General features: G+C 36.0%; 1 protein-coding gene across 1 annotated transcript; it reads right to left on the minus strand.

Moving 5' to 3' along the window:
- Nucleotides 1–6512: 6512 nt before the first annotated feature.
- On the minus strand, nucleotides 6513–8226 carry LOC111914164 (tropinone reductase homolog). The gene is made up of 5 exons (XM_023909917.3): nucleotides 8073–8226; nucleotides 7743–7950; nucleotides 7419–7635; nucleotides 7224–7330; nucleotides 6513–6948 (listed from the first exon to the last, which is right to left on the minus strand). Exons 1-5 carry the CDS (start codon nucleotides 8147–8149, stop codon nucleotides 6757–6759), a joined length of 801 nt encoding a protein of 266 aa, XP_023765685.1. The 5' UTR covers nucleotides 8150–8226; the 3' UTR covers nucleotides 6513–6756.
- Between the last annotated feature and the right edge of the window lie 17304 nt (nucleotides 8227–25530).

Raw genomic sequence — 25530 nt, forward strand, 5'->3', positions numbered from 1 at the left:
AGCTTCACGCATGATTTTGCTCCCGGAATTCTGACGGTTCTCCTCCACTTCGATTCGACGAAGTTCTCCCAGCCCACCAAGTTTGATGGATCCTAATCCATCTTTCCTCCTTATAGTCGAACAGCCGACAACTTGCACCTACCAAAACTAGTGTCGCATCACTAGCCTATCCCAATATCTGCACAACTCTCTAAATCCATATAGACACTCCAAGAAATTTCAGCAAATCCGACAACCCCAAACGCTTCCAATGATACAGCACACAAATCATGAATTCCTTTATGCTAGTGACAAAGACCAAAACCCTAGCAATAGATCAATTCCTTTTACACTCCTAGCGGCTAACCAAGCTCATACGACTACCACCACCACCTTCTCGCTACCGCGCCTTCCCTAGTAACGATAGTGATTGAACCCAAAGTTCTTCCACAGACGATCATCGACCCCACTGGATCAAATGCTAAATCCATTGAACCCTGACTTTACTGAAGAACTAACTCGCTGATCCAGACCAAAGACCTTCCAACAATACCCCTGAATCGATCCTATCAAAGAACCGGAACAAAAACTGACACATTGAAACCCATTCAACAAATACAACCCCTTACTGGCCAACTAAAGATTCATGGCATGCAAATGGCATATAATAATTTTTGATGATACTAACCAAACAATTAACAAAGAATTAAATCAAAGATAATGTTGACCCAAACTGATACAAAATTCCAAGCAATATAAATATTGATAATAACCAAGGAGAAAGAAAAAAGATAACATACCTACAATATCACTTGCTGGAGTCATGGCCTCCCATACCTGACACTACAATGATCGGCTCCTCTCTGCTGGGGATCCTGCCCTACCCTCATGACCGTCAGTGATCCTCAAAGTAGCAAGAGCAAGTGCACTCACTGCTCCTCCCCTCAACATCGGACAATTGGCCTTCTTGTGGCCCACATGGTTGCAGTGAAAGCATAACGGGCTTGCCCCTGAGGACAAACCCTACTGACATGACCAACCATGCCACACTTATAGCAGCCCATACCCCTAGAACGACAAACCCCATCGTGCAGTTTCCCACACGTGCTGCACTGAACCTGGCTCTGATGGCCCCTCAATTTTTGATTTGAAGTATTGGGTCTGTTCCTAGGACCCTCCATTTCTTGCAACTGATCTGGACCCCACTTCCCTGGGTGCCCCAAATAGATCTCTAGCTCTCGGGCTCTAGAAATCATATCATTCAAGGTCTTGCACCATGAGATATTCACAAACTCCCTGATGTCAGCCCTCGGCGTATCATGATACCTTACCTTCTTCACCTCTTCGTCCGCTGCATACTTCGGAACCAACAAGGCCCTCTCCCGGAACTTGGCAATGATCCCTGCCACAGTCTCAATAGTCTGGTGGAGATCCTAAAACCCTCTCACCAACTGTTACACCTCAATCACCGGTGAAAACTCAACTCGGAACGTGGTCAAAAAATCATCCCACTTCATCGCATCAACAACATCATCACCCACCTCACATCCTACCTCCTCCCACCAGTCTAGAGCTCTGTCTTTCAGAAGACAATAAGCAAATCTGACCTTCAACTCCTAGTGGCAGAAACTTGTCCTGAACGTGTTAGCCATATCCGCTAACCTTCTTCTACTGGAAATGGGGTCCTTGTCCCCAGAGAACGTAGGAGCTCCACAAGCACGAAACTCACAAAAAGAAAGAGTATGAGCTCCAACAATAGCCATAATCTCAGCACAGAATGCGCCTAAGCACTCATCCAAAATCTCCAGAATCCCCTCCTTGACCAAACCAAATATCACAGGAGTCTGCTCCAAAATACCTCGGGTAATCTCCAACGAGAAGAACTCCAACATCTACTCGCTAATCGGCTCAATACCTGCACCTAATCTGGAACCAGAACCAGAACCAGAACCTCCTTGTTGAGTACTCATCACCAAACTAAAATACAACATGCAAAAGATCAGAAAATACCCAAGGATCCTTATCCCACAAGCTTCCTAAATTCTCCAGGACTCTCCCCGATTTGAGTATGGATCATGTGCTTTCAGTAGTACGGGCCCAATACTACCTTCCACACCTATCCATACTTTCCTCAAGAGTTACCCCAAATCCTCTAAGTCACCTTCTCAAACGGATGCACTAATTAATTTCTAAACAACCCAACTAAACCCACTAAAGCATTTGCTAGGCTCTCCTAGGTTCCCGACCTCACCCTGCCATCATTTGTTGAAAGAGCCCCACCAATGTCAACAAACTACCTCATGAATATAATCACATGCAACAGAGATCAGATAATCCTTCGAGTAAAAGACTCAACCCTAGAACGGTTGGACTCGGACAAGAGCTGCGCAATAGGGTCAAATCCATCGCTCTGAGATTATTTAACCTATGCAACATGTGACTTAACATATTCACTTAGTAGTTGATACCCATCACTAAGAGTCCCACAAATCACAAAGCAAGCAGTATTCAGGCAATAAAAAATCTAACCAGTATATCCATAATCAATCCATTCTCGGTGGAATGATTTCTGATCTAATTCCATAACTCCTAAGATGATCCAAGAAAACCGTGGCTTAAAACTATTTCCCTTATCAGAACGAAAGGTTTTGATATTCTTATTCAGTTGTATTTCAACTTCACTATGAAACAATTTAAGCATTACAAATCTTTCAACAATAACGAATAAAAGTCGTCAATGAAGTCTATTATGTATCTTTCACCATATATCTTCATCGGATTGAAAAGACCACATACATCATTATGTATAATTCGTTGACAAGCCTTTTGCTTTTTCATTACTATTAGAGAAAGACGCTTGAAAATCATCTCCCCATGTAAATAGGATCAACATATATCAAATGAATCAGACTCATTTTCCTTCAAAATACTATCTTTTGAAGAGGGGATACGTGTTTCTTATTTACATGGTCAAGATGATAATGTCATAGATAAGATCGAATCAAATATCATTTGATTCTTTTGGTGTTATCTTTAGAACTGCTAATTTAAAGAAACATATAGATTTAATTCATAAATAACATTATGAAAAAATATTCTTAAAATAGAATACATCATTTCAGAACATGAATGTAAACATCCATTAAATGATAATTTAAATCTATATTACTTCAATATTTGCAACGATTACAATGTTCCTAGTCAGAATAGGTACTAAACAAGCATTGTTTATAACCAAATACGAACTCATTTGCTATCTCCCTCAACCATATGTGCAATGACCCTCCGGGATTTCCTTCCATTCACTTTTTTTAATAAAGATGGTGGGGTAACCAATGACATGAAGTACTGAAATCGACGAGAGTTACGTTGTTACACATATTCAATTCTATAATTGAATCCAATTTACAACTATAACATCTAAACTTTGATACATATTACAATATTGACCCTAACTATATTGAATATGATTTCCCCTTTTTAATTAACTTTAAACTAGTGATGTACATGGCCAAAGCGGCGACAACGAATAATTTTTTTCGGTGATATGTTTCTTTTACAAAAATATTATGTTTTAAAAGAAAGTTCTCTAACACAATAGAATCCAACTTTGGCGTTATTTGTGTCCATTAGACTTTGACGAGCTTGACTTGTTTCATCCACTTTTGTTGGGTCTCTCTCTAACCAAGATATCTACCAACTCTCTCATCTCATGTATCAACTAGACAACTCACAACTTGTCTAACAGCTATACATTCGGTTTTTAACTTGCCTCGATTTTCAAAACAAGTATTTCTCATCCAAGGTGATTCTTTCAGTATCACCCTTCGATAGTTTACAGTTGCAAATCCTTGACCACCTTCATAAAAGATAGCCATTGATTACCTTAAGCCCTCCATTGCTTGAAACAATGAAACCTCACACCTTCTTGCTAGACACATGCTCACCACAAAGCATAAATGATGGATGTCACACCCCCAAAACGAATAGCGGAAATGTCCGGGGGTGGAACGATGATCATAGTATCACAATAATTGTATACATTGAAACACAGGTACATAAACAACCATCATATCATATGATTATATCAATTACATGACCTAAATGTTACTTTGTATCAAAATACATTACAGGGTTTGCATGTTATCAAATAAAGTAGTTCTCGTAATGATACTTGGTGTCTTGTCTTCAAAAGTAGCTCCACTGACCCAAGCTTAATTGTTTCTTGAGATTACATTTCGTTTTAAAATTCAACATAAAGCTGGTGAGTTCATAAGAGTTCAGTTGAGAAAAATCCGATATTTTTCCTTGTGTAAAAATCGTATCCTTATAAAATGTTTTGTATATGTGCGCCTTCAACGTAAAAGAAGAATGTATGTGTGTAGTATGTATCCAAAAGCATTTATAAAATAAAAGTTCCCATAACTTCTAAACTTATAAAAAGTGTGACTTGTCATGTGATTTTTACTATCCAAAAATTGAGTGTATAAGTAAATAACCATACATATAAATGTAGTATATAAGTAAATAACTATACTTATAAATATTGTGTATAAGTAAATAACTATACTTATAAATGTAGTTTATATGTAAATAACCTTACTTATAAATGTAGTGTATAAGTAAATAACCATACTTCAAAATGTAGTGTTTGTTTCCAGAAAAATCCAATATTTCCTTTAAAATGAGTTGTAGTCTTAAAAGCCCTAAGACCAAAAATATATAAGTATTTCTATACTTGAAGTAGTATTACGTAGTTTTATTCTTATATAAAACTATTTGAGCGCATATTACCCCATAAACTAAATGTGTCATTGATTTCCCATGTGAGTTATTACAACCATGCCAAGCAAAAAACTTGAATGTTCTTGTGCTTTGGAAGACAACACCTCTTTGAACTTCATGATCTTGCCAAAAGGCTTGCAAAAAGCTTGAAACCAACTTGAATGTTCTTAGGATCACTAGAGAGAGTGTATGAGATTTTGAAGATGGAGAGAGGGTGGGGCAAGGGCCATTCGGCTGAAACTTATAAAGGGGATGGAGGAGAGTGGGGTGGGTTTCATGGGGAAATGAAGAGGTATGTCATTTCCATTAAAATAATAAGGTATGGTGTCGTGAATATTTTAATGAAGGTAGGGTTCTTGGATTAAAGTAATCAAGGTAAGCCTTTTTGATTTCTTTAATATAAAGATGATATGATGATGTTAGATGTTAGGATATGATGGGGAAGAAAAGGGACACCATTTGTCTTATGCAAGTCTTTATTAAACTAGACTCTTTTATAAATGATTAGCATTTTTATAAAAGTGTGGTGTAATATGAGAAATTGATAAGGTTTAATAACTTTAAAAATATTGTTATTTAATATTATAAACAATAATATTAAAACCATATGATTAAATTGTTTTTCTCAAATTCGTTGTATAAAATGTGAGCGTTAAACGTGATAACATTTCGTTTTTTTGATGTATGACCTTTTTCCAGAATAATCACCAGAGTATCAACTAAATACTAGGTCATATGATGTTTAAAACGTGTTTATTCATTTGTGAACAAGTAAACCTCGTGTTATGAACTTTACCCAATTCTCGGTAATATTTGTGTGTTTTATCGAATTACTACATTACCGTAGTTTATTGATCGCAATAAAAACGTTTATTCGATAATGGATTTCAAAGTAGCGTGCGTAGCATTATAATATTCGATAATACATTAAGGATGTTACAAAAATCACATTTCGCCTTTTTGACCTAATATACGCTCAATTGACTTTTGTTGACCTTTGTTGACTTTTGTTGACCAAATTTGATAGATGTCACAATGGAAACGAACCCTCACTAAAAGTAATGTGGCCTTTCATGACACGCATTGCATGTCATAAAAGGGTACGGGTGACACGCAAATGCATGTCATAAAGGAAGACAACACGTATCTGTGCATCATAACCTTAAAATGCGCATTTACGACATGCATTTACAACACACAATGTATGTCATAAAGGGGTGTAAATAACACACAATGTGTATCATTAATGGCCCTGTTATAAATGAAGATAACATGCATTTGCATGTCATAAACTTTAGCAGCCATTTACAATATGTATTTACGACACACATTTACGATACACATTTATAACACGCATTTACGATACGCATTTATGACGCGTATTTACGATACACATTTACAACATGTATTTACGCATAATACAGAAACACATAAACAAATATATACCAAAACATTTACTTTCATCAAATAACGTCATGTCAAATGATAACTAACATTTAACAGTTAACAAAAATATTGTTTTTCAAATGCTAACTAACAACAAAAGATGACAATTCTTCCGAAATTTCATCAATATGCATGCTATCAAGGAAAAATTCTTGTTTTGTAGTGTTTTAAGGATTATTGGTTGTAAGCCTATATAGATGAAAGTATATCTATCAGCTACATGCTTTCCTAATCAAATTATCATTTGATTTTGATATTCGTTTTGATGTAATGAATAGAATAATTGATAAGAACAAAAAATAAAAAGATATTTAATTTCTCATTATTTATTATTTTAATAACAGTGTCTTTGTTGTTTTTTGGTTTGAGCTTCCACTCAAATTTCTCGTGTTGTGTGCTTTGTGATTTTGGGTGCTACAAGTATCATTCTTATTACAACAATATACCGATGGGTTTTATGGATATCAAATTCAATAGTAGCTTCTCCTTCAACCTTGTAATGTTATATATGGGGTAGTTTTCTAGTTTGTCGATGCTATAATCAGCTTACGATTTGAAACCACCAGCTGTGTATCCAGCATCCACAACAATAACTTGTCCAGTAATATATGATGCTACCGGGAGGCAAAGGAATGCGACCAACGGAGATATTTCATCAGGTTCTGCCATAGATGACCGAAGTGGAGTGCGAGCCATCAGTGCCCCTAATGCTTCAATATTTTTTTCATCAACCTTCTCCTGTTTCATTATACCATACATTAAACGGGTTCTAGACTGTAATTAATGAGTCAATATATACACATGAAATTATGTATGTTTTAGAATGAATCATAGCTAGTTCGAAAGGATGCATCTATTTGTTATGATTGACGTACAGCCAAAGACATCCCTGCATGGCATAAGTTTCAATTAATAGTTCCAAAAGCAAGAAAATTGCAGTATTGCAAATCTAAAAATCTTTGAAAAATGATCGTGTAATTAAGTGTGCTGCGAAGGCCTTTTAAGGTTCTTACGGAGTTCATAATGGTCGTTCTGACACCCCATGGAGCGACAGTATTGGTCCGAATATTGTCTTTTGCCCACTCACAAGCCAAGTTCTTGGTCAACTGATTGATAGCACCTGGAATGAATTATCGATTTAACCAACGATATTTGATTCGTCTTTTATTCTTATAAAAAGCTATTAATTGAATAGTTTAATATATGACCTTTAGAGGCTGCATAAACGGACATGGAAGGAAGCGCCGTAACACCAGAAACGGAAGAGATGAAAACAACACTAGCATCACCGGATGACTTGAGCAGTGGGTGTGCTAGTTGAGTCAAATGAAAAGGAGATTGAAAGTTCGTCCCCATTATAAATGTGTAATCTTCGGTTGTGTGCTCAGTTGCATCTTTAATTCGGGTAACTCCAGCATTGTTTATCTATTATTATAAACACAAAATCGATATTGGAAAAATTAACACGGGTTATATTAATATCTATTGATTCATAAATATCTAATTTAGTTTTAACTTTTAACACGACTTACAAGGATGTTGAGTTTGGCATCAAAAATGGAAGAGACCGTGTTCATGAGTTCCTCCCTTTGTTCTTTAGAAGACAAATCACAAACCGAACCAGTAACAACATACCCTTTGCCTTTCCATTCTTCCAGCCTTTCATTGATCTCTTTTGCATTTCTAGAACACGTATGTATAGATGCACCGAATCCTGCTAATTCCTCCACTATTGAATAACTACAACAAAAAGAATTGAAAACATCTAATTAAAACATGAATTTAATTACTATCGATCATCAAGTAAATGTTCGACTGGTAGTTTACAATAGCAAAAGCAGGCAAGTAATAAGAGGACTAACCCAATGCCTCTGGTGCCACCGGTGACAAGAGCAGTCATACCCTTAAGAGACCATCTTTGCTCTCGACTACTAGCCATCCTCTTCAACACCCTAGACTTTATTATTATTTTTTTCTCTAGTCGATATGTGTGTGTGGTTTATATTCATAAACCAAACCTCAATTGAGGCCATGACAATTACTTCTACCAATAATAATAGAAAGAAGTCAAAAAATAACTAGTGTGTAGGGTATTCTCCGCCTTGTAACTAATAAAAAATTAAAATAAATTATATGCATATGACATATATATTAAAATTTTAATGCAATAAAATTAAATATATAAATCATTTGGCGGCAACTAGATACCTACCATTTCCGACCATGGAAGTTGTTGTTTGCTTAATTTGTTTTATTTGGAGAGCCGGCAATCTTAGGCAGCGTCAGTTTGCTTTCTTTTGGTAGCATTGAGATTAGCCGGCGAAATACGTTTGATTTGTACACATACTAGGGAGGTGTATTTTTCTTCCGACAGAATATATAGTTCCATTGGTAATTACCACATAACGTTGACAAAAAGAGTAAGCCCAAAATTAGCGACCGAAAAGCATCGAATTATTGGCCGAGTTGGAACCATGGGCGTGGTTGTGATTTTTTCTGGCAGAGTTGGAACCATGGTGTTGGTTGTGAATTTTTTTGAAATTTTGAAATCATTTCCTACGGATTCCCGATAGCAACTAGAAAAACTTGTGGTTATTCAACAAAAATTAAATATTCTCCTACTTTTCTTTTTAATTATATTCCTATTCATTTGAAATGAAGACAAGTGTCCTAAAATATCATTAGTTTTATCTAAATATGACATTTATCACTATTTCATATGAATAGGAGATAAGTAGGAAGAAAAGATAAGAAGATATTTAATTTCTCGTATATAAAACTAGGGGTGAGCAAACCCAAACCAAGAAATCGAGAAACCGATTAAAACCGACGAAACCGAAACCGAAAAAATCGAAACCAAAGAAAAACCGACGGTTAGGGTTTCAATTTTTTAAAAACCGAAAAATTGAGTTCGGTTTCGGTTTTTACCTAGAAACCGACCCATCCAACCCGAGAAACCAACCCATACTTAAAACCGACAAACCGACCCATCCAACTCATGAAACCGACCAATACTTAATTGTTTTTTGGTTGTAATAAACTATTTCGGGCTTTGGTTGTAACTTGTAATAGACTATTTGTTGTAAGACTCATGTTTTTGAAGTGTTTAACTTAAATTTGATATTTTTTGAAGTATTTAACTTGTTGCTTCATTTATGGAAAATGGGTTAAAACCCATAACCCATGGGTTTAAAGTCAGAACCTGTGAATGTATGGGTTGAACCCAAGAAACCGAAAAACCGCCCAAACCGACCCCAGAACCCGAGAAACCGAACCAACCAGAAATCAATCCTATTGGGTTCTGAAAATCAGAAACCGACAATTTATGGGTTGGGTTGAGTTTGGGTCCAATACCGACCCATGCACAGCCCTATATAAAACTTTGCTCAGATAAATGGTTTGGCCAAGATGCAAACTTGGACCAATTATGTGAGCATGAGTAACCACTTGTCGATTTTATTATCAGGGCTCATTAATTTTCTACTTTTTCTCATAAAAATTTAACATACATTCTAAGATAACTCATTCTTTGGTATTATGTAACTAAATATATTTAACTAGGATTCTACCGCCGCGCGTTGCAACGGCACTTCAGTAGTAAAATAGAAACTTCGAATGACTTAAGTTGCAAAAACCACTAAAATTAGGGACCAAAACCATGCATAAAAATTTAGAAGGACGTAAGTTGTTAAAGCATAAAAGTCAGGGAACAAATCTATGTCAAACGAAATGCTTAAAAGTAAGCATGAGAACATAAAAAATGTTTACTTCAAAACGTAAATAAATTCCACCAAAACGTAAGAAACAGTTACGTCGAAACATAGACAAACTAAAATTTATACAAATACATACATAAAAAAGCAAGTAACTTTTTTTTTTAAATTAACAAAAAAAATTTCTAAACAAGCCAAGTAACTTTTTTTTTAAATTACAGTGAAATTAATCAATTATATAACTTTTTTTTTAAGTACCAAACTTGTCAATATGGATGTAAACAAGCCGAGTTGAGCCCAAACTTGGTCGATTTGGCTAAGACTCGTTTAAGTTATGAGGGATTCGAGCTCGAGTTCGGCTCGATTTGAGCTTTATTGTATGGAGTTTGGCTCGAGCTCGTAAAAAATTATATAAGTTCGGCTCGGGCTCCAGATCGGCTTGTTTTTTTGTCTAATGAGCCTACTTAAGCTTATGTTCGGTTCAAATTCTTTAAAAAACTCGTTTACTAAAACCCTAAATCCCTAATTCCTCAAATATTTTTTTAATATATAAAAATAAGATAAAACTGCAAAAATGGTCCCTATGGTATGTATTTTTCTAAGCTTTATTCCAACCTCGATTTTTTTGGCTTCATGGTCCTTTTGGCCTAGTTTTGTATGTGAAAATGATCTCCCGATAAACTGAAATGGCTTTAATACCCTTGGGTATTTATTTTATGTTTTTCTTTCATTTTAAATCTAATACTTTATTATTTATTTAAATAATTAAAAAGTAAAGACTCTCTCTCTCTCTCTCTCTCTCTCTCTCTCTCTCTCTCTCTCTCTCTCTCTCTCTCTCTCTCTCTCTCTCTCTCTCTCTCTCTCTCTCTCTCTCTCTCTCTCTCTCTCTCTCTCTCTCTCTCTCTCTCTCTCTCTCTCTCTCTCTCTCTCTCTCTCTCTCTCTCTCTCTCTCTCTCTCTCTTAGAAGCCATTCTCACGGCAACACCACCCAGTTTTGATTTACAGAATTTAAGATTGCTTCAAGAAATTTAAATGCCAAATTGATGGCTTAAACAAACATTTATGAAGCCAAATTATTGAAAATCAATGAACACAACTAAGAACTACAAGTTGCAGCATCAAAAGATCATTTAGACAAAAGATCAAACACTTGGTAGGCATCAACCACACATCCAAACACACACGAAAAAATCCCACCTCCCCATTGTCATCTTCATCATATCACTTGCAAAAAAAAAACACCATTGTTCCCATTTCCTTCTTCTTCTACATTTTTGGTCACTAACTCTGGTAACAATTTTTTCTAGTTAAGAGTCTCCTAAACTTATGTCATTAAGTTCTCAAAAACATCATATAACATTCTAACTGTTCTCACTTCATTCTTTAAGAATTTACAAATGACAATATCGTAGCATCCCTGAGTTAGAGTTAGACGTTTAAGAGGTAATCATAATAATAAATATTTGTTTTATCGAACAATTAAAATCCTCGAATATGATAAATGTTCTTGGTATGCGTTACATGTTATATAAATACTTATTTGTTATATAGTGTTATGTGGACAAATATTATGAGTATATAATATTTGTATAAATTTATTTATAAAATTATCGAAGAGCGATAAAATAAATATGTATGTTAAAGATGTATTTTGTCTAAATACATTTAAGGGTGAACACAAGTAGTAAGCCGATATTTTTTATGTTACATCCTTTTTTAATAATAATCGATTGGAAACTTTTTACAACGTTAGTTATCGATTATCAAATTTAGATTGGTTGTAAATAAATATATTATATATTCGGCAATATTTCACTTTCATTTATAATATCAATTTAAAATTCATTGATATATATTTACATATTGGAAAGTTGTATTACATTAAACAATATACATATATTATATATGTTTTTTCTATAAATATTTAGATAAATATATATTATTATTTAATTTCAAAGGTTTTAATAACCGAAGAAATGTATGAATACATTTTGTGAATATAGGGCGTGTTCGGCAAAACTAGCTGGTAGTGGATAGCTTGTATCAGGTAGCGGGTAGCTTGTAGCTTGTAGCGTTTTGTTAAACGCTACATGAAGTAGCATTTGGATTTGGAGCGTTTTGATTAAACTAAATGCTAGAAGCTTGTGGTGCCAAACAAGACTTTTTGTTTTAAACAGAGCGTTTTGTCAAACGCTAGAAGCTAGAAGCTCTCGAAGCTTCAAAACGCTCCGTGTCGAACACGCCCATAATGTATATTAATCGGAAGCTACCGGATTAGGAATAGATATATATTTACTAAAATTGATCAATTATTAATATAAAAACGTGGGTATAGATTATTGGATCAAGATAGATACTTAATAGCTACATGACACATATCTTTAGAAGCCTACATGTAGTGATAATAGCTTTCATGCATATCAACTTCAAATTTTCTTAGACACCAAGCAAATTTTAATTTGTCGAATAGCATCTTTGCATGACCATAAATAGTGTTCTCTTTTCATCATAATATGTATGAATTCAAATTTCAAAGCATGCGGCTCAAAACATAATTCTAGAAAGAATATAAGATATTGTCTTTTTTTGAAAATAAGAGGGCAATTTTAGATCAAAGAGTTATTATCGAAATTATTACGATCTGAAGCTTACACTCATTATATCAGGTGAATGCATAGTTACGTTCATCTTACACATAGATATAAAGTATTTTATATAAATTATGTACTATGTGTATGTATTATCTATTTACCTGATATCTATGCTGGATTAACATTTTATACATGTTTTAAATGATTTAAACTATACATGTATTTTATATCTACAAATATGTTGGGGTAAAACATGGGTAGATGAAATAGTTGGTATGTATTGAAATAAAATGATGAGAGGCCTCGATGTTGACTATGATCCAGTCATCCAGCGGAGTATAGATGACGACCACGGACTATTCTAGACAGTCTAGTGGAACGCTCGAAGGCTCGCAATATGTATGTGTTTTTGAATTGTGTGTTCACCAGGTGTACTTCATCCCCCTCATGGTTGCCTTATTTGACATGTATTGCTGAGGAATCCCCTAAGCAGTGTTTTCACCCCGATGAAAAATCCTTAGGCTAGGTCCCTTAGTTTAGATGCTTTAAGGACAGAAAGTGAGCTTAACGAGAACGGGTAACCGGGTTGATTGATTGATGAAATTAATAAACTTAATTATTGTGGGTTGAAAACCCTATGTGCTCACCAGACTTCCAAGCCTGACCCACTCAGTTTCTTGTATTACATGTGGTGGCAAAAGAGCAGAGGAGTGTTGATATGATGAGAGATCTATAGATTATACGCCATTAGAATAATAGATGATGTAAGGCTTGTATTATTTATGTTTATGCTTATGTACTATATTGACAATGACACCCCAGTGTTTTTAATATAATGAAAATCTATTCCTTCAGGAATGCTTTGATAATTTACTTATCATACTTTTGGGAATAAATTCCGCAACATGTTTCTTCAAAAGTATACTCTAATTTTCAAATAAGCATAAAGAAAAAATTTTAAATGATCGTGAATTTGGGGATGTCACAAATACACCTACTGAAATTACAAATGACATATTTCATTGACCTGCGACTCAAATACAAAGGCTTCTCACAAACACTCTTTGAGAACTTAAAGGGTAAATCTGACCCAACCATCTATCGATGAGCACATATAAATCAAGAACATGTAACATTTTTTGATCGATTATTATGTGTGACACCATTAACAGATTGAGCATCGATGTAATCGCAGCTCAGTGATGAAGAATTGATTTGTTCCACATGGCTACATCTCTGACAGGTATACCCACTGATGATTTGGGTTTAATTTTTCATCATCGCCATCTGGTCCCCGATGCTCCTCATCAAATGGTAGAGATCAAAGAGTGTGTCAGGTAGAAGAAGAAGAGAGGATAGGGTTACGATCATTTTTTCTCATCCTGATAGAGACTAATTCGGATGACGAGAGGCCATCGTCTGAAATTTTCGATCTTCCTTTTGATGCGTTGTTGAATGTAACCGATGATGGGAGGATCGATGGATTCATTGACGGTTAACCGACGGCGATTGTTTGTATATATGGAGTGTATACGTGTATGTGTGTATTTTAGAGTGTGTGTAGGTTCGTTCCAAGTGACCAGAGGGAGGATGGACACAGAGAGAGAGAGAGAGAGAGATAGACTCTTTACTTTTTAATTATTTGAATAAATAGTGAAGTTATAGATTTAAAAATGAAAGAAAAATATAAAATAAAAACCCAATGGTATTATAGTCATTTTAGTTTACCGGGGGACCATTTCCACATAAAAAATAGGCCAAAAGGACCATGAAGCCAAAAAGAGTTGAGGTTTGGACTAAACCTAAAAAAATGCAAACCACAGGGACCATTTTTGCAGTTTTGTCTAAAAATAATAATATTTTATATTATATATAGGCTCATTTAGGCTTACAAGCTCACTGATTGAAGCTCGGCTCGAGCTCATTTAATAAACGAGCCTCCTGTTTAGGCTCAAGCCGAGGTCGAGCTCATTTAATTTGATTTCGAGCTAATTTTTTTATGAGGTGATCCTGAGTAGCTCACAAGTAGCTCGGCTTACTTACACCCCTACCTATCAACATATAAAAGTCTTGTGGCTAATGTCAGAAACCCAAAGAGTATACTATTTAAACACACTGACTATTTTTGTAAAAAAAAAAAAAACACGGACCTTTTCTGTAAAATACAAAGATAAGTTTGGTAGTTTATTTTCTATATAAGTACCAAACTTGTCAATATACGGAAAAATTTTGAAAAAAAATATAAAAATCAAATCCATTAGTCAAAATCTTAAAAGTCAAAACAATATTATTCATATACAAGTTGCTTTTTATAAGGTAACATCCTAAAAATCATAGGAAAATTTTTTATACTGTATTTCCATCAAATCCAAGTTACCAAAAACATAGGTTTACAATCATATGAGTTATCAGTAATAAAATCAAAGTATCTCCTAGAACATGACAACCAATGTGATAATGTGTACAATCATGCATTCGTCTTGCCCCGATCGTTACATGTACCTGAAACCATGAAATCACCAACTGTAAGTCAAAGCTTGGTGAGTTCCCCCAAAGTACCACACACAACAATACATATATATATATATATATATATATATATATATATATATAATGCATGCACACTGGGCCCATAACATCATACTAGATTGCCCCAGAGCCAACAACATGAGATTGGATTGCCATCCCGACCCACATCTCATGATTGGCTTGCTCCCGATCCCACAGCATAAGACTGCATTGCCCTCCCGGCCCTCAACTTATGATTGGATTGCTCCTGGGTTTGTTGGCTTACAACACAAAGTAGTACCACCTCAACCCAACCGCAATATGTCGACATATGCAATCTATAATCAATTACCGAAAAGCATAGATAATCATGTAGATCTACCAATATAACAGATCACTACAGCATAGTAACATCTTATACACAAGGATACATAACACAATCTAGTGGGTCGGTATCGGTGCCTTCGACCCACGAGTGCAATGAGGAAAACTCACCTCGAAATCTAGCAGATAATCCAATATCTCCATCCCAAGATAAAATTCAATATCGCAAGTCACCTGTGATACAACAAGGAAACTCAATTCGCCGCCTAAATTCCAACCCATAAGTTAACGAAAGCCTACTAAGTCAAAAGGTTAACTCCCCCCCCCCCCCACAGTCAACGGTCATGTCAACAACCCAAAAGTCCAAATTAATGAGTCGCCATGTCGTAGCCATCCATCGACCACGTCGTGGCAGCGTTAGGACAAAACAATTGGGTCCTTACCCAGTCGCCACGTGGTGGCAGCCTTAGGTCACGTCGTGGGGACTAGTCTAAATAGATTAACGTGTTAAGTTGTTTTCCAACCATTCCAAGAGATCCAAAGCTTAGATTTGGTCCTTCCTAAGGTCTTGATGGATAAAGTTTCCAACTTTATTTATTAACACATCCTAATAAGTCAATATCTCAAACCCTAAGTCCTTAAAAGCAATACAAGGCATGCAAACACCTATTAAGCATTTAATCACTAGAGTTACTCTTCCAAAGTTTCTGTTAGGGCCAGGATCCTCAAAGTGTTCAGGATCCTTAAACCTCATCACACGTTCAGGATCCTCAACTATCTTAGGATACCGACTATTACTGTTATTATTATTTACTAACATTTATAACGGTTATATTTCGTTCTTAATTAACACATGTGCAGAAATGGTCAAGAGAAGACTTATTCTCAACAGAGAGTCGTCTCAACTATGCTAAAGACCCGGAATACCAAGTCAAACAACGTTCACAAAGCTCATCATATAGGATCTCGGGAATTTCGGACATATTGTTAGCTAGTTTAGACTATAAATTGACACATGTATCTCGCACACGACACACTCTACCTACTCTTACCTTACTCTACAAACTTTTTTCACTTGTTCTTACTGAAATACTCTCCAATGTTTTAAAAACCGGTTTGAACCGGCCAGTCGAACCGGTTGGACCGGGAACCGGGAGAGGGAAAGGTTCAACTATCACCGGTTTTATATTGATTTCTAAACCGGATTGAACCGGGCGGTTTTTAGAGAAAACCGGTTGAACCGGTCAAAATAAACCGGTTGAACCGGTTCAACCGAATAAAAACACATAAAAAAGAACCATTTACATAATAAACTTTGGTGATTTTTTTCAAATCTATTTAGTTTTCTCTAAATAAAAACATATGGTAAATGTTATAAATTTTTTTGATGTGTTTGTATTCATCGAAAACTATATTTCGTTTCGGTATTATACTTTATTTTCTTTTTGACGTATATGAATTGATGTAAAACACTAAAACTTATGGTTATGTGTTATTTTAATGTATTTGAATTCATCTACAACTTATTTTTATGTATATTTTTAATGTTTGGACTTGTACACATCAAATTCATAATTTCTATATGTATGCATGTGTAGGAAAATAGAAAAATACATGAAAAATATAGAAACCGGTTCACCCGGCGGTCGAACCGGTTGAACTGGGAACCGGTCACCATACCGGTTCAACTACAAAACCGGTTTTTAAAACATTGATACTCTCTGTAATCATCATTTTATATTAATAAAATCATCAAGGCAGGTGATCACTATCACCTCCCAAGGTTTTGTGTCGAAGATCCTATCAAGGATCATGGGCTTTCCTTGTAAACAATCTTGTCATTCCCTTTACCTTTTCTCTATTGCACAATTCGAACATCACAGCCTCTCATTCAATTTGGTTGATTTATACTTGTGTAATTATTTACCAAAACAATTTGGCACCCACCGTGGGGTCACAGTGTTCAAAATCCTAGAAAGATCATGTCTACACAACCGATCATTTCTTCATCCTCCGCTCCTTCCATTCCAACCAAAAACCTACCACCTCCTCTGAGTGGACCCCCTGGTCATAGGAAAGCGTCTGATACTTCCAAGAGAAACACCCCTCCGGCCACTAACCAAGGAATTTTGGGATCTTCATGACTCCAGGATCCGACTGCTCCGGTCACTACTTCTGAACTCTTCGCTATGATGAGGAAAGTGACGCAATAGATGACTCAGCAGCAAGACAACAATAGAACACTACTTAGAGAAGTGGAGAGGATGAAGGCAGAATTTCAGAGATCCAAGGAAACGATGCCCACAGTTGTACAAACAAGGATCCTAAACTTCGAAAATGCAGGATCCTCTGGAAATCGATAGGGGAACACATCTCCTGCTACTGCTGCATCACCCTGGGGGACGACTATGAACAATCGAGCATCTATGATCAATGATCTCGATGAGTCTTTCAATTATCCTAGAAAACTTGATTCTAGTAACTTATTAAACATCAATACTATCAATACTAACTCTATGAATGTTGATGCAGGAATAAGTCCAAACATGGCTAAGGAACTTCAGTAGTTGAGACAGATGATCTCAAGCATACCCGGCATAGTTCAACCCATAACAGAATCATCTCCAACAAGTCACAGGATTTTGAGATTTGCTCATGCGATAGCTGATACCGAAGTTCCTAAGCGCTTCCAGACTCCTAGCATGAAGCCTTACGGTGGAACTACGGATCCTGAAGAGCATGTAGCACAATACCGAGAAAGGATGGAGATTATTCCCATCCCAGTGCAAAGGCTTTAGTTCAACCCTCACTGGATCAGCTCTTAAATAGCTCCTTAACATTCCTCCCTATTCTATTACTTCATTTGCACATTTAGTCAATATTTTCAATAACCAGTTTTCTTGTAGCATAACCTTCGAGAAGATCACTAGTGATCTCTATCGGGTGGTTTAGGATCCTAAGGAACGACTTAGGGATGACCCCATTGACATGGCATGGTGACTGTTATGGAGGCCTTCAAGATGGGTCTAAGGAAGGATTCACCCTTCTATGAAGATCTCGTGATGACCCCATACAAGAGATTGGACGAAGTTAGGTGTCGAGCATTGAGGTTCATAATGCTTGAAGAAGATAAAGAAGTCTAGAAGAGGAGCAACCCTTCAAGTCAATATGAGAATCCCAATAGGAATGTCAAATCCTCGGCTCCAAGATCCTAAAAATCAAAGCCCTATTCCAAACCAGATCATCACAATGTTAATGCCCTCGAAGATGAAGGAGAGGAAGAGGAACCTCATAAGATCATTGAATATTGTTTTTCTGTGGATGTTTCAGGTTTAATCCATGTTATGCAGGATCTCAGAGACAAAGCAAGGTGGCCAAAGAAGGATAACAAAACCAACAGTTGGAAAGACAACTCCAAATGGTGTGCTTACTACGAAGATTCGGTCACATGACGGAGGATTGCATAGCCCTAAGAAAGGAGATTAGCTACCTCCTTAGCAAATGGCATCGTAAAGAGATCCTCGGAAGAAAGAAAGAAAAGTCCTGGGAGAACAACCAAGATGGTCACAAGATCCTGGAGAAACCAGGATCTACACCCCCAAACGCCAAGACAATAAACGTTATCTCAGGCGGTTCTAACATTTGTGGTACTTCTTATTCTTAGGCTAAAAGACACGCCAAGGTCTCTAAAATAGAAAATGAGGATAGACCACGGAAGAATACCTCGATTAGCAATGAAAAGGAAATCATGTTTGATGAGACGGATAAGGAAGAGATCCAGGATCCTCACCATGGCGGACTCGTGATAACACTGTACATTGCCAACCATGTAATGCTTGGTTCCTGGTATGCATTTAAATAATAAAATTTTCATTTTTGTAGATCAACTCGACGAGTTGGGAGTCCCAAACTCGTCGAGTAGAGACTAGAAGTGAAGTGAGTTTTAAATAACCTACTCGACGAGTTGAGAGCCCTCAACTCGACGAGTAGGGATACCAGAATGAAACCCTAATTTCGAGTTTTTGCACCCTATTTAAGCATCTTAATCCCCACATGTTGGCCTCATTTCTAGCCTCCAAGTCCCAAACCCTAGATTAAGAAACCCTAATGCATTTGTGAGCTTGTGAGCCATTTTTCAGTGAAACTTTGTGTGTGTTGAAGCTTGTGAAGGAAGGAGAAGCTTGGGGATTCAAGAAGAAGCTAGTGTATCTAGAGACTTCATTTCATTCTCATCATTTTCCGGTAAGCAAGTCTCAAACTTGCTTAGTAACTTCTTAGATCTCTTTAGTATCATTTTATTGGGTTTTTGGTCCAAGAAGCATGATCTTTGGGATAAGGACATCCAAAGTGAGTATATTATCAGATCTGGAACCATGGAGGGTTTCATGGCATAAAGGTGCAAACTTTATGGCCATTGAAGCCCCATGCAAGCTATAGGATGTCATTTTGCCCTTTTAAGCTCCAAAAGGTCATGCATGGAGGGAAAGGTGGAAGCTTTACGTGTTCATGTAGTTTCTAGGGTCCATATCTCAGTTTATATGCCTTGGTTTAGAGTATTGGTAGTTGAGTGTGGGCGAGGCATGTATCTCATAGATGGTAGAGTGTAGGCGAGGCCCGTATCTCATAGCATTATTTAAGTATGGATATAGGATTGATTGATTGATTTGATTATACTTTTTGTCTGTATGATACTTGTACGCATTCTTAGTAGTTGAGTGTGGGTGGGACCCGTATATCATAGTTATCCGAGTGTGGGCGGGGGCCGTATCTTATAGTTAGTCGAGTGTGGGTAGGACCCGTATCTCGTAGTCAGCGGAGTGTGGACAGGGCCCGTATCTCCCAATTAGCGGAGTGTGGGCGGGGCGTGTATCTCCTTGAGTGTGTAGGGCATGTATCTCCTAGTAGCATGATTATATGTATGGTATGTATTAGTTTAGGGAGACTCACTAAGCGTCGTACATAAAGTTTTCAGTTTTGGTTTCAGGTACTTCCGTTAGTAAGGGGAAGAGCAAGGGATGACTGAAATGCACACACCACAGTGTTTCTTCTGGGACGATTTACTCTGATGTTTAGACATATTTGATTTTGATACAGTGTTTTGATATGATGTTTTTGATGGGTTTTGGTCCTAAGAACATCCTATGTGCTCATACAAACCCTAATGCTTGGATCTAGGTTTCTCTATTGTACATGCAAGTTATCCAAGACTATAAACCCTAATTCTAGCATTCAAGTAATCAAATTAACATGAGAATAGGTTTAAGATGTTACCTTGATTGTTATGTAGCAATAACAATCCCAACTCTCCTTGTATTGACTTTGGAAGGCTTAGAGTCACAAGTGTCACTCCTCTAATGGTTCACAAACACCATAAGCAAGAGAATGAAGATGAGAGAGGATGGAGGCTGCCCAAAACCATCTACAAACCCTAGAGAAGTCATAGCCACGTTTTTGGGTCATAAGGGATCCATATATATATAGGAGGCAATTAGGGTTATCTAACAAGGAAACCCTAATTTGGATGCTTAAGCCCTAAGCAACCCATGGAGCTCTTTCCATAAGGCCTTGGATGATTTCATATGGGCTTCCCCCATAGAATTCGTCCACCTTATAATATAAGGCAATCCATGGCCTAATTGCAATTATCTTATAATTACAATTCCAGTCCCTTAAGTTTAATTAATCTCTTTTAGTCACAAAACTAATTACTAATTAATTCTTGACTAATATTAATTAAACAATATGATTTCTCCTTTAATATATTATTCTCATAATATATTAATAAATCATATTTAATCCTTTCTCTCCATAATTCATCCTATCAAGTTGCTTTGGTGAAGGCAACCCAAAAGGATCATGCACCATCGGGTCAAGAACATACCAAAATAGGTAGGGACTTAGACACTAATCCAACAGTCTCCCACTTGGATAAGTCTAATAACTATTATGCGTATGACTTCAAATCCTGATCTGCAATCGTAGCTTTCCAAATCCGCTGTCAACTTTGATCCTATCAGATACGCGTGTCCTTAGATAAGGGATCATATATTCCTCCATTCTAGATATCATATGAGATATGATTTCAAATCATTCTCTTTGTACTATATCTCGATTCCCGATTTATGACGACTGACTAATTGAACAAATCAAATTAGCCCTAGCCCGGCCGAGCATTTACGTTTGTCATCACTAAACCATCAAGGGGCCCAAAGATATCGCTTTTATCCTACTTTAGATAAAAGGAACGGATAAACTTTGATACAATGCTTGCTTGCACTCACTCACCGAATCACACACAACAATATGTTTTGTAACACCAAGTTACTAGTGCGTTTACATATTATCAATGTGCAACCGATTTGCAAGATACAACTCACACATCTCGGTTTCAAGAATATAAGATGTTATCGTCTCACCAATCACTTGTGATACAATTCATGGAGTGATCCAAGTGAGCGTGGGTCTAATCCAATGCTCAAATCATATTCATAAGCACTCATGAACGCTGCAGCAAACATTTGCTTATGTCTAATACTCTTTTAGACAATCCACACACCAATTCACGACAGTCTTCATTCATATCTACTTCCAACATATGAACGACTGTGGCCCGTTCGAATAATTTAACTGTTCTTAACCAATTAAATTATTCAGGAAGTCAAAACATGCAAATGTGAAACACAATAATAATACTAATCCCATATGGCCTCAAACCTTTGAGTATAAATAAAACACCTTTTATTTATCACCATATCGATTACTCATTATTTGTCGTTTCGGGTAATCAACTTCTTACTTGAATTATTACACTTGTCCCATGCTCCTAGCATGCACACAATGTTTACTTATGGTTCTTACTTTGTGAAATAGATCAAATTGAACACACTTCCAATCATTCTCATTTCACAACTCCAAATCCTTTTTCATAAGTGTAAGAATATCAAATTCTTGCCACTTATAGAATATGCTAGATTCTAACATTTTATGCAACTATCCTTTCGTAATGTCACTGCACCAAAGTCACAAAGACTATTGCCAATGATATTACAAAGTCTTCTATCGGAGATTGTTACGAGACAATTCCTTAGATATGATGTCTCTCACTCAAGGTACATTCCTTTGAACATCCTTTTGCATAAAAGTTTCTAATCTTAGACATAGATTTTTCAATATTCAATTCCCAATATGGACACGCTTTCATATTTACCATATGACAACTCATTCTTAATAGAATCTTATCTATTCGTAATAAAGTCGATATGGTCCATCCAATATGGAAACATTTCCATAATTTCCATATGACAACTCATTTAATAGAATCTTTTCTATTCATAATAATGTCGATATGGTCCATTCAATACCATGCTTCCAACTACTCACAAGCGACCAATCCTTGTCAAACTTTGGATTGTCCTTTGATAGTTGTTTAATTATTTTAGTCAAAACCAATTCTAGTCCCTTTTCCCTCTAAATGATCTCGACATTAAAATTAGAATGGTCAAACATTAAAGCATTTGCAATCGATCCTATACCCGAAGCGTATGGGATACGACGCACAATGTTTTATTTGCTATGTTCTCAAAATTCGAATTGGGAAGAGGAATGTCGTAATCATAATCGAAATTTTAAGAACACACTATGTACCTTTAACTAAATATATTAACATTTCTCAACCTAAGCCTTTAGATTTGAAATGAAGCATAATATTCTCTCCCTTAATTATAGCAAAACAACTTTACAACCCTTACTACTTTGCAAGGTATAACTCTTGTTTTCTATAATTAATATTGCCAACTTGCAATACTTTCCTTAATAATCATACAATCATAACATTTATGCTCCCACTATCATGATGATTATTATAAACATAACACTTATGCTCCCACTAGCTTTGACATGTATTCAGAAACAGTTTAACTTTCAGAAAAACAATGCTTATTGAATTTCTTAAGTTCATGTTTCTAATACTTAGTGCTTTGATAATCTTTTATCAATGCTTCTTGAACTTATACACCTTTGCCTTAGATAGTTCATATGTGTGTCTAAACAATTAAGACTAATTGCCAAACCTCACAATTCAAATCATGGAAAGGGATACCGTAACCATGATTGAATTCGAGAATACAATTTTACAATTACTATCTTCTTAAAATCTTTCTTAGTGAAAGCATTTCCTCACAATCATTTTCATGAAGGAGGAAATCTTATGACACTTAGATTTAAACGGTGTATGTGTTCCTATCCATGTGAATTTGTTAAAACCCAAGTTTACGTCAAATTCAAACTCATATGGACCGAACTTTCTTATTCTTGATTTCTTGCCTTATGGTAGCACAGCTGCCCACCATGTCTTCCAAGTAGTTAAGCAGCTCACCTTTTCTTATCAATTTACTTTCCATTGATCAAGGTCCTTGCCTATTATGCATTCAAATGAGAACTTATAGGACTCACATACATAATTAACTCGATTGGATTGGCACAGAAACAAAAATAATGTCATCATGATAGGTTGTAAACCTCAACTCGTGTGCTAGTGATGATCGATCAGGTTTATTTGATTTTTTCTTGAAACTTTTCAAGACCATTAAGACTCCCACTGACTCCTTGACATATAAGATTCTCTTGTCAATAACCATTTCTTGACAAACAGATATTCAAGAGTTAGTGTAGCTTTTATCAAAACACTTCATAAATTGGTCTTGGTTAGTTTTTGTCTTATCCAAGACATCACAACTTTCCACATTTGATGAATGTTATAAACCTTCTTATTACTTATCACTCAATGTCACAATCTTAACTCTAAGACTTGTTTTGGAACGAAGTATGATTGACCTCTTGATTTAACCATTTCTTCAATTCTTGATTCCTCTTCTTAGACATATAATTGTACTAAGACTCACTTAGAGGATCAATTGAGATATGGTTCTTAATCATTAAGACCTATCATAAAGCATAAAAGGTACTCTCCCTTCTTCTTAGAATGGAGAAACTTTTATCTTTCTGCCTACTTGATTCTTCTTATTCGTTCTGCTATTGATTTAAACTTTTTCAATCAATTCAGAATTACACTTAATCTTGTAAGTATAATCATATTTACTAAACCTTTAGTAAATCATGACGAATATCTTTGTTACTCGTATGGTGGACTTGATCAACACACGACTTTGTGTATTCAATCTTCAAGTCCTTCACTTGACACTCTGTCAATGACTTAGTCTAATTTCCAAATATGAAATTTATCATTCATCGTGCAACCAAGTTGCATGATTCCAAGTTTCTGTCCAATTGAAACTTGGGCGATGAGAAACTCGCCCTATTTGGTAAATTCTCGACTTTCCATAATAAGAACCAAATTCATTATTGCTAATAATAGAAACATTCAAACATCAATTTTTCATATACGCCATTGCAAGGATAAATAAATAATATGAAATCAAAATTTATTTTATTGCGGAAAAATTTGTCCTTACAATGCAATTCATTGAAAAACTATGCTAATACATCTTTCTTAGCAATCTAATTCTAACTCTAAGTAGTAGCTCAAGAATCTAATCTTCTAGAAATGCGATCGAAATCCATTCTTTCACGGTTAGATTCTGCTCACTTCTTCCCTTAAGCTTCCTTTCTTTTCTTCGATCCTACAAAACATCAATTGTAATCTTATCACATTATGTATTAAGAATCTAGAATGAAGCTTAAAAGAGTTAGTCAATGGATTTTACCTAAAGCAAAGCCATACGTTTTGACTCTCCCATCTCCTAGATCTCTTAGGTAAATGGGTCAGCTTCGTCTCCAATGCCCCTTCTCTTGGCAATAAAAGCAAATTGACTCTTTTGGAACATGACATGGAACTACTTCAGACATTGCCTTTCTCTTATGATCAAACTTTTCGATCATAGCATGTCTTTCGTTGCCATTTTCTATATCCATAGAGGTCTTGAAGGCAGATTCACCAATCAACTTTGCTTTTCTATTGCGCCAAACCATTGCTGATTCAGCAGCAATAAGCATATACTGTGAGATCTATAAGGGTCACATCGTGGTTCATCATATAGTACTCTCTTACGAACTCACTATATGAGTCAGGAAGTGACTGAAGAACCCAATCAACAGCCATTTCCTCACAGACGACGGATCCCAACATTCTTAACCTATCAATGTGTGACTTCATCCCTAGGACGTGT

Source organism: Lactuca sativa, chromosome 6 (genome assembly GCF_002870075.4).
Source record: "Lactuca sativa cultivar Salinas chromosome 6, Lsat_Salinas_v11, whole genome shotgun sequence".
NCBI lineage: Eukaryota > Viridiplantae > Streptophyta > Magnoliopsida > Asterales > Asteraceae > Lactuca > Lactuca sativa.